Source organism: Colius striatus, chromosome 1, assembly GCF_028858725.1.
Source record: "Colius striatus isolate bColStr4 chromosome 1, bColStr4.1.hap1, whole genome shotgun sequence".
In the NCBI taxonomy this organism is placed as follows: domain Eukaryota; kingdom Metazoa; phylum Chordata; class Aves; order Coliiformes; family Coliidae; genus Colius; species Colius striatus.
The window spans coordinates 121287839-121302559 of NC_084759.1; the positions used below are offsets into that span (position 1 = coordinate 121287839).

General features: G+C 43.8%; 1 protein-coding gene across 1 annotated transcript; it reads left to right on the forward strand.

Annotated features, from left to right (window-relative positions):
• Positions 1 to 409: 409 nt before the first annotated feature.
• LOC104554733 (beta-1,4-galactosyltransferase 3) lies at positions 410 to 14414 on the forward strand. The gene is made up of 6 exons (XM_010197872.2): positions 410 to 1200; positions 8165 to 8400; positions 9137 to 9327; positions 9889 to 10011; positions 12710 to 12814; positions 13750 to 14414. The coding sequence occupies exons 1-6, from the start codon at positions 963 to 965 to the stop codon at positions 13889 to 13891; spliced, it is 1035 nt and encodes a 344-aa protein (XP_010196174.1). The 5' UTR covers positions 410 to 962; the 3' UTR covers positions 13892 to 14414.
• The last annotated feature ends 307 nt before the right edge of the window (positions 14415 to 14721 follow it).

Genomic DNA, 14721 nt, shown 5'->3' on the forward strand with positions numbered 1-14721 from the left:
AACAGTTGACACCAGTACCCTGGATGTTTTAAGACAGCTGAAGCACGCACAAATTAAGCTTGTAACATTACAGCAGGAATGAAACTTTATAAGACCATATGCATCACCTTCAAGTGTAGGCAGGGTGTAGTGCACTCATTTCGGTTCCTCCCTCTCTGCTCAGTTCAACATTCAATTGAAAGCCAGCTGAAGGGACAGCTGCCGTAGGCTGGCAGAGGAGAAAAGCCCCAGTCCAGCCCACCAACCGCCCCCTCCCCGCGCCGCGCCGTTACCCGGCGGCGCCCGCTGACGGAACCCGGGGCCTACATCTCCCAGCACGCCGCGCGACGGCACCGCGCCGCCGGGGTTCGCCCCCCACCCCGCTTTGCATGCTGGGAGCTGTAGTCTCGCCGAGTCGATTGCGTGACGGTCGGGCGGAAGCAGCTGCCGCCGCCCGCCTCCTTTCTCCCTCGCTCGCTTTCCCCGCCGCGGCGTGGGGGGCTCTCCCTTCCTCACGGCGGTCTGGGGCGGAGCGCGGGAAGGAAGGACGGGCTGCCGGGAGCGTGCGCCGGGCTACAGGCGAGCCTGCTCTGTGCTCCTCCGTCCCGCCGCCGGCCCTGTCCCGCGCCGGCCGTGTGCTGCTCTGTCGCCTGGAGCCGCCCGAGTGCGCTTCCCGCAGTTGCCTCCGCCTCAGAGCCGCGTCCCGTGGCGGGGACGGGGGCAGGCGTGAGGGTGTGGGAGGGCGGGAGCTGCGCTCGCGTTGCTACCTGCCGCGTGGCCTTAAACGGCTTTTCCTCTCCGCCACTCTGCCCGCAGAGCCTGTGGCGGGACGGGGTGTTTTGCCTCCAACGTCCTGACGAAGCCAACCGAGAAGAGCAAGCTGCTGCCTCAGAAAGCTGGAAGAGGAGGATGTCTTCAGCGATGTAGCCCTGGATGTAGTAGTGAAACTCACCGGCCTGGTTCCGGAGCATGGGCTAAAAACTATGTCCCTCTCTCGCGTTGAAAATCCTTGTTTTCTGCTGTTTCTGTTTGTCTTCCAAGCAATATTTATCCTGATTCTCTACCAAGGCGGACCTTCGAGTGTGTTTCGTGGGTTTTTAGACTCGCGGCAGATTCTGGATTACTCAAAAACTCACGATGTGTATACGAACCTCAGCTTGTTTACCCGGGCTCCTCATGAAGAGACCAAGCCTTACTGCTCAGCGCAGTCACCGATATTTGGTAGGTACCAGCCTGGAGCGTTTGGAATAACTGCTTTCCTACGTGGTTGATAATAACGAACGCTTTGTAAATACAAGTTGTGTGGTATTCAAACTCTCCCGCTTTAGAAGGAGTATGCACAGATGTGAAGCTTAACACTGACAAAACTTTCTTGTGATAACTTATTGGTTATACGTGGAAAAGTGTTTTACTGCCCTAAAATGTTCCAGCGTTGCGGATTTAGCTCCATAGAGATTGCAGATTGGTTATACAACAGAAGGTGCTTTACTGATCTAAAAACTTCCAAGATTAAGGGTTTGCTTGCATAGAGATTGTAGAACAAGAGTGAAAACAGCTTGTGGTGTTAATACCGAGTTAGTAACATGGAGGGGGCGGGGGAGGGTGGGTTTTTTTTTGGTAGTCCTGTATAAAATGTGCCAGTGATGGTATTTGACTAATTGACCTCTGTCTTACTGTAACTCCTGGCTTCTTAGCTCAGCCTTGTATCAAGCCTGTAGCTAAATATTGATTAAGTTTGTGTTAAGTATCACTTATATGAGAATGTTGCTTGGTACCTCACTCTTCATGGTGATCATTTTGGCCTGTGATTGTTACACATCCTTTAGACTTAGAAACTTCACCCTTAGACTCAAAAGTCGGGTCTCAGATTAATTTGTATTTACACTACGACCAAATTAGAGCTGATCCTAGAAGCACCATTCATTCAGCTAGTGCACTACTAGAAAATTCAGAAAGTTTAAGCAAATTCAAAGTCAAACCCATAAAGAGAGTTTCTTGGTAGTAAAGTGATGCGTCTCTGGTTACTAGTGCATCAGTTTGACTCGGCCAGCCAAGAATGGGTGAGTTCTGTAAGAATGCACTTACAGCTGGTTTGTAGACACCTACTTGTTAGAGTCCTGTGTAGTAAGTTACCCTTGTCTGGTTTTCTGTACTGCACAGGTTTCTGCATATCTGGGTCTTGCATACAGTTAGTCTCAGAGCACTACTTAGTCGTTGCCCCACTGCTGTAGGAAAGCTGATCACAGCACGTGGAGCATAATTAATAAGAGCAAATGGCTGGCCTTGGTTCAAAGGTGGAAGTGACATAGGACAGTGCTGTGATTACTGTCTTGTCAAGCTGCTTACTAAGGTTAGAGAACTCTACTGGGACACTTTGAGCCTTTTTTTTTACTGCAGTCTTCATAAGATTCCTGTCCTTTTGGGAGGCTTTTCTTCTTCCCCCGTTGCTGAAGTTAAATTAAATACATGCAGTACGCACACTGAAACTGTATGATAGCTTTTGGGTATATGCTTCAGCATTTCCCTTGGAAGTAGCTCTACTAAGTAAATATTGAAGTACTAATAGTACAGAGCCTTTTTGGTACAGTTGATAGTTGTAGTGGTCTTAGTGGAGTCTCTGTTCCTCATGAGCTACAGCCCATCAGTTGTTTTGGGAAGCTACAGTTCTGTGTTTCAGACTTAATTGTTTTATCTGAAAAAGCACAGCAGTACAGCCTGTCTCTTGTCTCTGCTTCCAATGACTCTTTTCAGGACAGTTAATTTTCAACTGAGAAAGCTTTGGTCTCAAAAAAAGAAAACCATACAAAGCTAGGTGCAGTTCTCTGCAACTTGCCTGCAAACCATCAGATAAGTAAGAGTAGTGACGTATATGGAGGCACCCACAGAGTAAAATTACAGTAATTGATGCACTTAGAGCTGTGAAATGTGAAGACCTCTTCTTCTGCCCATCGCTGAGAGTGCTGAGAATGGAAGGAGGTTGGCCCACATGCGGTACTTCAGAGCTCAGATGAAAACAGAATGTTAGTCATAGACAGAAACAAACAACACAGTCTACTGCGAGGGGGGGAAAAAAAAAAAGCAAAAATGAAGGCAAAGTAATTCTGGAACTTTTCCTGCATAGAAATTAGAGTTGAGCATATGAACCATCATTGCTGTGAAACACAAGTGATTTGAAGTGTTGATAAAAAAATTCAGCTTGAGAAAAATAAACACTTCGCTTAAACTTTTATTTGGTCATGCTTTCCTTGTATAAGGAGTAAATTATTGCTGCTGGTATTACTACCTCTTCTGGGTGGTTTTTCCCCCCCTTCCCCCCACCTCAAGAAACCCATGCTTCTCCACAAGGTTCTTGTTTTGTATGTCATAGGCACATATTAATAGGTATAGAAATACTTTATAAATGTCTTGATTGGTTATTATCATTGTCTCTCATGGGACCAATCTCTCTTGGAAGTGTTATATCAGAGAGAATGATGCCTTTTAATATTCATTTCATAAACTCCATTAAATGAGTTTTCAAATCAATTCTTGAGGACTCCAGTCTCCAATTCAGAGCTGGTAATAAGTCACTGCGTCCACTCAAAGCGTGTTAAAGTACTTGGAAGAATGCCAAATGGCTTAAATGGTTTCTGCATCAGGGCTTTTATGAAGTGCAGCACTTCTTCCGCTTATGTATATAGTTGATAATTTCAGTACTGTTTGAATGTAAGATCAGCTTACTGCTCATCTATCTTTTTCCTGACCTCTTGAATCTACAGCATCTTGGTTCTTCTAGGGCTGTGCAGCAGGAATTAAAGTATAATTGCTAAACATCTCTGCCCTGGAGGAACCAGACTCTTGCTGACTGACTTTTTCAACTCTTAGTGGTGTCCATTGAACCTCTTGTGATTGACAACTTGAAAAGCATTGTACTAGATATTTAGTGTCTTCATTAATATTGTGAATCAGTTACTCAAGTTCCCCTAAAGGTTAAAGCTTCTACACAAATAAACGGTTGCCTGTTTCCTCTCCCTTTGTTTTTGAAAGAGCAGAGTGTTTATATGCTGGAGGTGTGCTTATTCAAACTTAATGAAGTAGCATTTTGGTTCAAAACCTGACTTTCTCACCTTGCACACAAGAGGTGTTTGTTTCGGTTCATCTCTTGCTAGGAAGAAGCTTGATGCTAGAGGAGTCGGGGTTATATGAAGTACTTCATGCATGATATGTGCTGAATGAGTTGGTTTGGCCCTCGAGGACTTCAATAGTTGAAAATTCTGCCTGTAATTGCTATTTTAAATATGCTTATGCTATGCAGGAACTTTTTTTTCCAAGCCCTTCTTATAGTACTTACTCCTTCTTACTGCCATCTGTCGTAACCTTTTCATGAGCGTGACCATCTGTTGTGGCAAGGAGTAGCTCCTGCTGCATTTCCTAAAGGCTGCTTTCCTGCTAGAGTTTCTTCTCTCCAGTTTCAGATATTAAAAAAGTGGTAATGCTGAGATTAAATTTCTGCTGCAGTTGAGGTGGCCTTGTATTCTGTCATTAGAAACTGGTGCTTAAATTAAGGCGTCTGTTCTGCTGTAGAATCATACAAATATGACTTCATTAATGCAGTGTGTGGTGCTGCACTTTCTCAGTGAGGTGTTCATCCGTGCAGCTGTTTCTGTTTGTTCAGCTTGTGTAAGTTCTGCTTACTCTGGTTGAACTCAGCAATTACAGCTGCTATAACTCTAAAGGTGTAGCAGGAGCTTAGAAGTCATTTAGATTGTTTCTTAAGGTGAGATAGGTGTGGTCAAAATCAATAGATCCTCCTGACAGTCCAATGTGTTGCCTAGGCAGTAAAGCAAGCAGGGAGTGTGCTGTCAGTGGCTAACAGGATAGGCAGGGAGGAAACTTTTAAGTGTGTAGAGTTAAAACTGACAGGTTTCCTATTAACTCCCTCAGTGAGATGATTCAGGCACAGAAAGAGTTGAGGAACTGGACCACAGAGAAATTGCTTGGACACTTCGGGGTGTTGATTCAGTACCTTGTCTGAATCAGGGCGCTGTGCTTTCTAGCACATCTAGGATGGGGATTTCCTCCTTTCACGAAGCAGCGCTTTCACCATTTTCTTTCTTTTTGAGCCAGCCTGCAACTGCTCTATTCATGTCTGGTGTTTAATTGGATTACAGTGCATTTAGCCTTTTGTGAGTTAGGCAGGAAGGAGGCCTGAGAGCCAGAATTTAGCTTGTAGCCAGAGACTTTGGGGGTGTAAGTCGCAGACTACTTTTTATTTTTCTCTGTTTCCTTGGCATATACTAGATTGAGTTGCTTGAGATGTGGAGCCAGGCAGCTTGGGAGAACACGACAAAAAACCTGGAAAATGTAGATATTACCCTTGTGATCATATGCTTGGGTATGGAAGGAACCACTAGGAGTGAAACTATTGCACATTATCTAACTCATACCCTCGAGTCCAAATTGAGATTTTGGTAGTTAAGGATGATCACTGCAGAATCTCACTCTGCAATACAAAGAGCCCTGATTGCATTAAAAAAAAACAACAACTCAAAAGCCTGCCTTTGTGGATGAAGAAAAGGGATTAATTCCCTTTCTTATATTTTCCTTGGAGCAATGATCTGCAGTTGAAATCCAATCTGAATATAACAGTTCTTTATTGAGCTCCAGTTGTCACCAAAGAAATGCTTAATGGTGTTTTAGTTAAAAGGTCTGATAACCAGGGAGTTCATAAATTTAAAAAGTAACATAAATTACAGGTTAAAGGCAAGGTTGACTGAATGGGATGGTCTTAAAGGTAGAACGGGAAGCTGTCTGTGTAGAAGTGGGTAATAACATCACAAAATCTAACAGTAAATGTGACCTAGATTCATGGGCCCACAGCATGATTCTCTGAAGAGCTACTTTTCTGTTTCAGGTACAAAGACATGGCAATGTACTTGAGCTTCCTGCTGAGGGTAATGCAGTCAAAATCAAATTCCCCCTGCATTTTAGATACTTAGGGAAGGGCTGAAAAGTGATACTTAACCTTGCAAGATCTCGATGACAAGCAAAAATATGGTTTTCCTTTTAAAAACAAACAAACAAAAGTTAAAACAACCAACAAAAAGCATGAAGTGGGATTCACAGTGGCTAGATTTTTTTGACAGTGTAAGGTATGGGATCTGTGGCTGTTCAGAAGAACCTTCTGGAAATGCCATTTTGTGTGTTCCTTGAGGAAGAGGAGGACATGCTTCTCGAGGGTAGGTTTGCCCATCGGAAACATGAGGTGTACCAACTTCACACTAGCAAAATGTTCCCCAGTTCTGAATGGTCAGCTTCAATCTTATGCGAAACTTAGTCCTGAAGCCTTGTTAGCACTCAAAGAAAAAAAAAAACCCAAAATCAACAAACTCACACCCAAAAACAGTGGTGGGATGTTTTGCCTTCCTGTGTCAGTTAAACAGGATGTGGGTGAACTCGGGTTCATTTTCTTTCCTTAGAATTGTAACAGACTTGAATGTAAGGTGGTCTGGAAGAAGCATCTTCTGGTCTCACCTTCTTAAATACTTCATTAAACCTGACACGTGTACCTTTCTCTGCTCAAATGAAAGCTGCTAAACACCAGGCCTACACATTTGTCCTTTCTCTCTCAGGCTTCCTTACCAGAAGTTTCGAGAGGGGATAATTTCAGTGATTTATGAGGGACTCTGATCTACAAGACACTGAAAACTTGTATCAAGACAGCAGTATTTACTCTAAGCCTGGAAGGAGAATCTTGCTCAGATCTATTTAAAAAACAAAACAAGAACACCAAAAACTTGGCCTCCCAGACTTCCAGTACAAAAAATATTTTGTCTTTGGGTAGCAAAGAATTGTTGGCCCTACTTAAAATTGTAATTTGAAATAGTCAGCTTTTAAATGAGCTAGGAAGAAACTTTCACCTAAATCACAATCAAGTAATAGATTTTGATCTTGTTCTGCATTTGTGCTTTATTTTCTTAGAAACAGACAGTGTTTGGGAAACCATTAGAACACACTGATTTGTGTATAACTCTTCTGCTAGTTTTTCAGCCTTTTCTCACTACCTAGATGGACAGACATTTAAATAAATACTTGCAGAATTGGTTTATTCATATTGTAACAATATGAGACTTATGTTAAAATGATGATTAACACTTTATATTGATTTTTTCTTACTTGTGACAGCCAAGCCTTTTCCATCTGAAGAATGGAAGGATTTATATGAAAATGCAGATTTTTTTAATTATTATTATTATTAGGTAAAAATTGTTGAAGTTTTGTATTTAAAAATCAAGGTGCTGGGTAGAGGAACTATCATTTGTAGTTTCTTTTCCTACCCTGCACCTGCTCCTGAAGATACTACATCTCTCTTCTTCCCCCACAGTTCTGTCATCTGCTTCTCCAAAAATTTTGAAGAGCTGCCTGCTTGTCACAATGTATGTAATTATTACGTATTGGAATGAGCTACTCAGGGAGTCACCATCCCTGGAGGTATTCAAAAGACACATAGATGAGGTGCTGAGAGACATAGTCTAAGTTCCACTTAAAGAAAAACTTCATTCCTGTGAGGGCAAGGGAGCCCTGGCACAGGCAGCCCAGGGAGGGTGTGGAGTCTCCTTTTCTGGAGGTTTCCAAACCTGCCTGGATATGTTCCTGTGTGACCTGATCTAGGTGGACCTGCTTCTGCAGGGAGGTTGGACTAGATGATCTCCAGAGGTCCCTTCCAACCCCGACCATTCTGTGATTCTCTGATTCTGTTCAGTTCAGTGATGGGCCTGGCAGTGTGAGGCTAGCGTTTGGACATGATGATCTTAAAGATCTTTTCCAACTGTTGCAATTCTATGATTTTCATCTCAATTCATTTTCAACACTGTTCTTACAGCAAAAACATTCATTCAAGGATCCCATCTCGGCCACATAATACAGAAGGTTTGCTTTTGTAGCAGGGAAGAGCAGGCTGTGCAGGAGCCCACGGAGGCTTGCTGGCAGTGCTGGGGCTTGAGATGCCTCTGGCAGACTGCCTGGCAGCCTTGTGCTGAGCCTGGCACCCCTCGCTGTTTAATTCATCGTGTGGGCGCATCTGCTTGGCCTTACTAACTGCTCTGTGGGAGGGCTGGTGTCTTAAATAGCACATGTATGTATGAGAGGTTTGTACAAAGGCTGAGGCATCACTTATCATATTTTTCTTTTCTCTCTCTCCTTACAGTTGGTCCGTTAACGATCACTTTCAAGGTGCTCCCAAGTGAAAGAAGGATCATCAAGAAAAACCCTTTTGTTCAGCCTGGGGGCCACTACAGGCCACCCCACTGCTTGGCCCGCTACAAATCAGCCATCCTTGTAGCCTACAGGAACCAGGAGAAGTACCTGCGCCATCTCCTCTACTACATTCATCCTTTCTTGCAGCGGCAGCAGCTCGCTTACAGCATCTATTTGATTCAGCAGGTAAATCTTGATGTAAATCTTGACATTTGATGTATCAAATGTGTCTGCTGGTGTAGCTGAGCTTCCCAGTTAAGGCTTAGGTTCTGAACGTGAAATGTGAAGCTTCTAACATGGAAGTAGTGTTTTGTGTGTGGGTTGTTGTAGTTGAGTTGTACACTGTCCCATCTCCATGGCTGCTGATGATGGAAGTATCACACCACGTTGTCAAGATCATCATTCTGCTATTGATTGGTTCTGCTTTTTTGTTTGTTTGTTTCTAGAGGGAGAAAGTTGTCATTCAGTGGTAACCATCTGGCTTGGCCCTGCTATGGGGCAGTCTCTGCTGGTCATTAACTGCACCATTGTTAACTGACACGGTTGATGAGGAGGGGGAACAAGCTTTTTTGTTTGATCAAAATCGCTTTCCCTTTTTCCCCATTTTTCAGCTTTAATAAGCAGCCACAGGGCAGAAGTGTTGATATGCATACATACATCTGAGGACCGACTTTCTGATCTCTTAAGTCATCTTTCCTCAGGTGCTCAAAGTAAATAGCTCCTGTCGCAGCGAAGTTTAAAATTGTTGAGAACACTGTGAAGAGAATGGGTCTGACATTTTCAGAGTCCGGGGCACAAAACATGCAGCCAGTATTTATTCATCCTGGTGGCATTCAGTTGAATGAGGCTTCCTTCCTAACAGATTTGAATTGAGTCATGGCCTCTGTTGCTTTGCTGCAGACCTGTAGAGTTTCTTTTCCAGGTGGGGAATGGTACATTTAACCGAGCAAAGCTGCTTAACGTTGGTGTCCGGGAGGCCCTGAAGGACGAGGACTGGGATTGCCTGCTCCTGCATGATATCAACCTCGTGCCTGAGAACGATTATAATCTCTATGTTTGCGATGAATACTACCCCAAGCACATGGCGAGTGCCTTGGATAAATTTCAGTACACGTAAGTGCCTCCATTTGCTTTGGGGTCTGTGTATTCTAATTGGCTCACTTTCTGCACAGAAGGTATGAACAGGGACAGTGAAACCTTTAAGAGGTTTTCTGTTAGCTTTGCAGTAGTGACTTCCCCAGCAAAGGGTATTCTTGACTCAAGCATGCAATCTTGAACAGTTCCTTGCCTGCAGTTCCCCTTCCACTGTTAGCTCAGCTTGGCAAATGATGAGCAGGTTTCTGTTTGCCTTGTCTTCCAAAATAGAAGGGGGGGGGGGGGGGGGGGCGGAATTATTGGATCCAGTGGAAGATGTGTGGGTAAGATGCAGGAAACTGACCCAAGATGTGAATTTCAAAAGCTGCTTTTGTTTGGTCTGCTGGTGGGAAGGGAAGAAGGGGGTGGAATGACAGGGGAGGATGGAATAGGATCGGATTGACAGTGGTTTTGCTATTTGGAGTTGTGGCATTGCATGCGATCAGTACATGTGTGACTTGGATCACATTGTTGTTTGTGGAGGACTGGTATTAGCCTTCAATATTGATGCTTTTATTTTTTTTCCCCTTTCTCTTTTAGTTTGCCATATAAGTCCTTTTTTGGGGGTGTATCTGCTCTGACTCCAGAACATTACATGAAGATGAATGGGTTTCCAAACACATACTGGGGCAGTGGTGGTGAAGATGATGACATTGCTACAAGGTACTGATGCACAGAACAGGCTTAAAATAGAACTAAGACGGGTATTGAAACGTGTAGCATTACCCTAAGAGAGGAACCAAGATGCTTGCAGTAACATTATGATCCAAAGTGCTGTTGTCATTGGGAGTGGTGACTGTCAAGGGATGCCCATAATCTGAGAACTCAATCCCTGTGTGCTGGGAGGACAAAGCTTTGCTCGGACTCTGGAGGGCAGAATGTTACTTCACATCCTTATACCTTCAGTCACTCTGGAGTGTGTCCAAGGGGTTATAAGCACCAGTTGTTGACAAGTGGCCCTGTTGACTTGAACAGCCCCAAGGGAAGGAAGGAATCTGCAAGCTTGATGAATAAGAAAACTAGGAAGGTACTAAGTAGTTCTCAGACAGTTGGGAATTTAAGTTATGTGAAGTGCATCCAGGTTGCACCTGTATCACCAATACCTGGAGTTAAAGAACACAAGGAATTGTAACTTCCTGGGTGCTGGGTGATGGAGAAGCCTGTGTGCTATTTTGAATCAGTAACAGCAAGAGCTGATGGGTTTTACCCTGTACTGTAGTTGCCATGGCAGCGGCTTGCTACAGAAATGAATACAAGGAGTTTAGTTGCAGGTACTCTGCCTAATGTGCATTCTTCAAGTGCAAAATCTGAAAAATGGCTGTAGCTTCTTTATGAAGCTTTGCAGTCGCCCTGAGTGCCTTAATCATCCTGCACTGAACCGAGCTAATGGACAGTTTGTAAAACTGACAATCAAGGCCTTGTGTGGTTTTTTTTGGTCTGGCACGGTGTGACAAGTTACAGAGACTCGGTGGAATGTTCTGTTTGAGGATGGTAGGAGTTTTTACAAAGCAGTATTCTTCTGGGAATTAAAAGTCAGATTTTCTACCATAGAATTCCTCCATTTCTTTTCAGAGAAAGCTAACTAAAAAGGGTATGTGACTGTTTGGAGATTCAGCATTTACTAAAGGAATGGAATGCCAGGAAAATAGATCGTTACATCAGACCCTACAATGCTGGGTCTATTTGGCTGTTCTTAGCACAGCTTAGGTACCTCGTGGCTTTCAGTACCAGGGGTAGTGTCGTGCCAGGAGTCCACTTCCTTACAGAAATCTCAATGTAGGTCCCAAAATTGCCCTTTCTTGAAGGGATCTAAATCGTGTGTTGTTTCTCTGAAAACTTATAATAGTGATTAGCAATGTTACGGCCCATAGGCACACGGAGGCCATGGACAGTGCCTGTTAATGATTTACTGACATACTGGAGTCTCAACCTGCAGACGCTAGGAACGAGCTGGCTGTCTTTGAGATTTGAGAGTTAAAATTTAGGAGGTGCTCAAGCACTTCTTACCACATGGCAACAAAATTAACTAGTATCTGAAACTGGGCAGTACACAGGACTTTTTGACACTTCAAAGGTTGGGTTTTTTTCCTGGCTTACTGCTTATTAAAGCAGAGTTTGCAGACTGCAGAGTATTAATGGTATTAGTCCTAGCAAACAGCAGGATCTAGCTTTTATTAGAAGAAAACACTAATTGGAACCGCTTCTATGTAAAAATTGACAACTACAGGAAAGTCTGTTGAGTTCTTCTGAACAGTAAATGACTGTATTAACTGTGTTTCATGGTGGTTTTAGTTTAACCTAGCAATGCAAAAACTAACAGCAAAGCTCATTTAGTGTTCTTACCTTATCTTGATGGAATATGCCATAAACTTATGTTTAGAAGACAAGAAACCTTGTCTGAAACTCAGTCTGGAATAATAGCATGTTACGCTGTCAGTGAAGGGTCAGAATCCTTTGATGGCTCTAGACTAAGAAGTATTTTCAGGTGCTGTAGCCTCTTTTAGCTTTGCAATGCTCCTGTTTCAGTGCAGCTTTTTGCCATACCAAAACTCAATAGAAGGCCATGAAAGGTTGCAAACATGCCAGGTAGATAACCCTAATTGAGCAAACATTCCTTCCTGCATTCGCAGCAATTTTCTGGGCACACGCTGCCCTGTGATAACGGAGGTTTGCTCACCCTTGTCCTGTTAAAGGGACTTACTTAGAGATGCCATCAGCAAGGGGTGGCTTGAAAGTCACACAAAATACTGGGTTTAGGAGTCTGGAGTCCTGAGCCTCTGGTTCCATTTTTCCTTAAGTGCCATGCAGCTGAGCAGCTCACCCTTGTTTGTCTGGCGCCTGTACTGATCGCTAATCTTTATGAAGCCAGACCGCTAATCAGGCCATCTGAAAGAATGGCACTTCTCACAGAACACAGAGAGGCCTAATGTGGATCTGAAACTCAGGACTGGCCTCCTTTCAGAAACTCCAGGCTTGGAGTCGAGGTGTTTTGTAAGCTCAGGTGATGGACCTCTTGAGGCAGTAAAAGCTCTGCTCTTACAAAGAAATGAAAATTAAGCTCAGTTGTCAGGCTCGTGGGAGTTGCTCTCCAATGCTCTGCATGCCGTTGTTCATTCCCTGCTTGCTGTAATCCTCTTTGTACCCCGCTGAAGCATGCAGCAACTGGGAGCTTTCTAGCACCAGCCTGGTGCTAGAGCCTGGTGCTGGAGAAGAGAATGTGGCACTGTGGTGTTAAACTCACTCCCTTCAGTTTATGCATTTTGCTTTGATTGCATTAACACTGAAAATCACCACTGACTTTGAGCTTGCCTAGAAATGGCATTTTTTCTGCATAAGGAAACATTCTATTTGTTTTTTAAAGGATTCAGTTGGCGGGAATGAAAATAGTCCGGACATCACCTCAACTTGGACGCTACAAAGTGATGGACTACAATGAAGAGAGACAGACACGAGAGCCTTGGAGAAGGTAACTGTTTGGGGAGGGGGGACAGGTAGGAGACTACTCGTTGCCTTGGGGCAGGTTGAGTGTTAGGATCATCCTCAGAACAAGCAGTCAAGATGTCTAATGCTAGTGCTTGTTTTTCTGCTTTCACATGGGCTATTTAAAGAAGACTCCCAGTCAGTTTGAACTGAATTACTCTGCAGCTGTCTCTGTTTTGAAGGGTTTCTTAGTTTCCTACTGTTAAGGACATGTGCTAGCTAGGAAGCTAACATATACCAGACTTAAGCATCAAATTATTTAGGGGATAAAACTCAAAAAAAGCCATCTATCCTGTAAATAAGGGAGGGTTCGGTTTGAAGAGGCACTTTGTTGCAACTTCCCAAGGGTAAAAACTTGCTCTTCAATCTGTGTGGATTTCTACTGTGCTGTTACAATGGTGGAAAGTAGGATTTGAGTCTGAAGACATGAGCACAGTGCTATGAGAGACCTTAGCAAAGACCCAGCTTTGCATAAAAGAGCTAGAGGAGGGTGGTAGAGGCTTCTCCTGGTGGCAGTGTAGATGTCTCTCGATCATCTCAAAACTCAGGTTTCCATAACAACCCTGCCTCCAGCAGCCCATGCGCACTGTTGCTGCAAGCCTCTCTGCTGCACCCTCAGGCCTCTCTGAGCTCCTGCCAGTTTCTTGGCTTTTTGCAGAATGTAGCTGCCACCTCACTGAGGTCTCGCTGTCAGTTGTCTTCCTTTGTTAGAATAAGCTGTGGGAACTTACTGTAATTTATTGATTCTTATAAAAATGCCTTCTGTCTCCTGTCTGTATTATGTGAGAATCCTCTTGGGGCTTTTCTGTTAGCAGCTTTCATCTGCTGAGTCCTTGTCGTCTCTGGAAGACTCTTTATTCTGCAGCTTCAGCTGCAACCTTTTTTCTAGCTCTCTAACTGCAGCTATTCTCCTTCCTCCAGGCCTACTTCTCGCCACAACACTCAAAAAACATGGAAAGATGATGGAATGAATTCCTTAGAGTTCAAGCTCCTTTCCAGGACCAAGCATCCTCTTTATACTAACATCACTGTGGACATTGGCTATGTTCCTCCATTTTCTTAAGAGACTGCAAACAAGCACAGGGTTTGGGCTCAGCATGGCAGCATGCGTATGGGCATTCAGCCCCAACCTCCTGTGAGGAGTGGAGTCTGCACCACCCCACACTAATCCTTTTGTCTTTTATGCAGTTCACCATTTTCTTGTAAGTGGTTAAGCTTTAGAAGAAAAGGCCTCTGGAAGGGGGTATGGTAACTAACAAACAGGCTGTGGCTTACTGTGAAGCTAACTCTGGGGCCAGAGCCATCTCCCAGCCCTTGGGGATCAACATCTTGGTGACGGTAAGTGACCCAAGTTTTCTGGAACCTCAGTTCTATAGCTGGAGTGCTCTGTCCTTCATACCCAAGTAGGAACTGGGATGCAAAAGCCATTCTGGCAGCGAGCTCTGCCTTGAAAAAGGGTTGAAACCAGTTGCACTTGTATAAATATATTTTCTGATTTGGGTAAAATAATTACATGTTTGAGATTTTATACAATATTTAATACTATAATAAAGGAAAAAGTTGTCCTGAAACCAGAGAAAGCCAGAGCTTGTGCCCTTGTTTTGTTTGTTTGTTTGTTTTTTTAACAGTGCAATCAGGCCAAAAAATGGTTTTTAGTGTAGCTGTAAGTAATTCAGGCTGTGTGGGACTCAGGGCTGTCACCTTGTGTAACCTCCTGCTCAGAGGAGGGAAATTAATCTAGTATTTCAGCTGTTGCTCAGACATTAATTATCTTTCAAGGTTGATCTGTCTTCAACATAAAATACTTCTGAGAAATGGAATACTAGAGGAAAACCTAAGTCAAACGTGTGCCCAGCGGAACTGTGACCGGGGCAGGAACACATTTGTGCTTGC

Excerpts from the sequence above, each read along its gene's own strand:
- LOC104554733 (XM_010197872.2), top strand. The coding sequence starts at position 963 with ATGTCCCTCTCTCGCGTTGAAAATCCTTGTTTTCTGCTGTTTCTGTTT. Across the intron at positions 8,401-9,136 it reads GCATCTATTTGATTCAGCAG|GTGGGGAATGGTACATTTAA; the intron begins GTAAATCTTGAT and ends TTTCTTTTCCAG. Across the intron at positions 10,012-12,709 it reads GATGATGACATTGCTACAAG|GATTCAGTTGGCGGGAATGA; the intron begins GTACTGATGCAC and ends TGTTTTTTAAAG.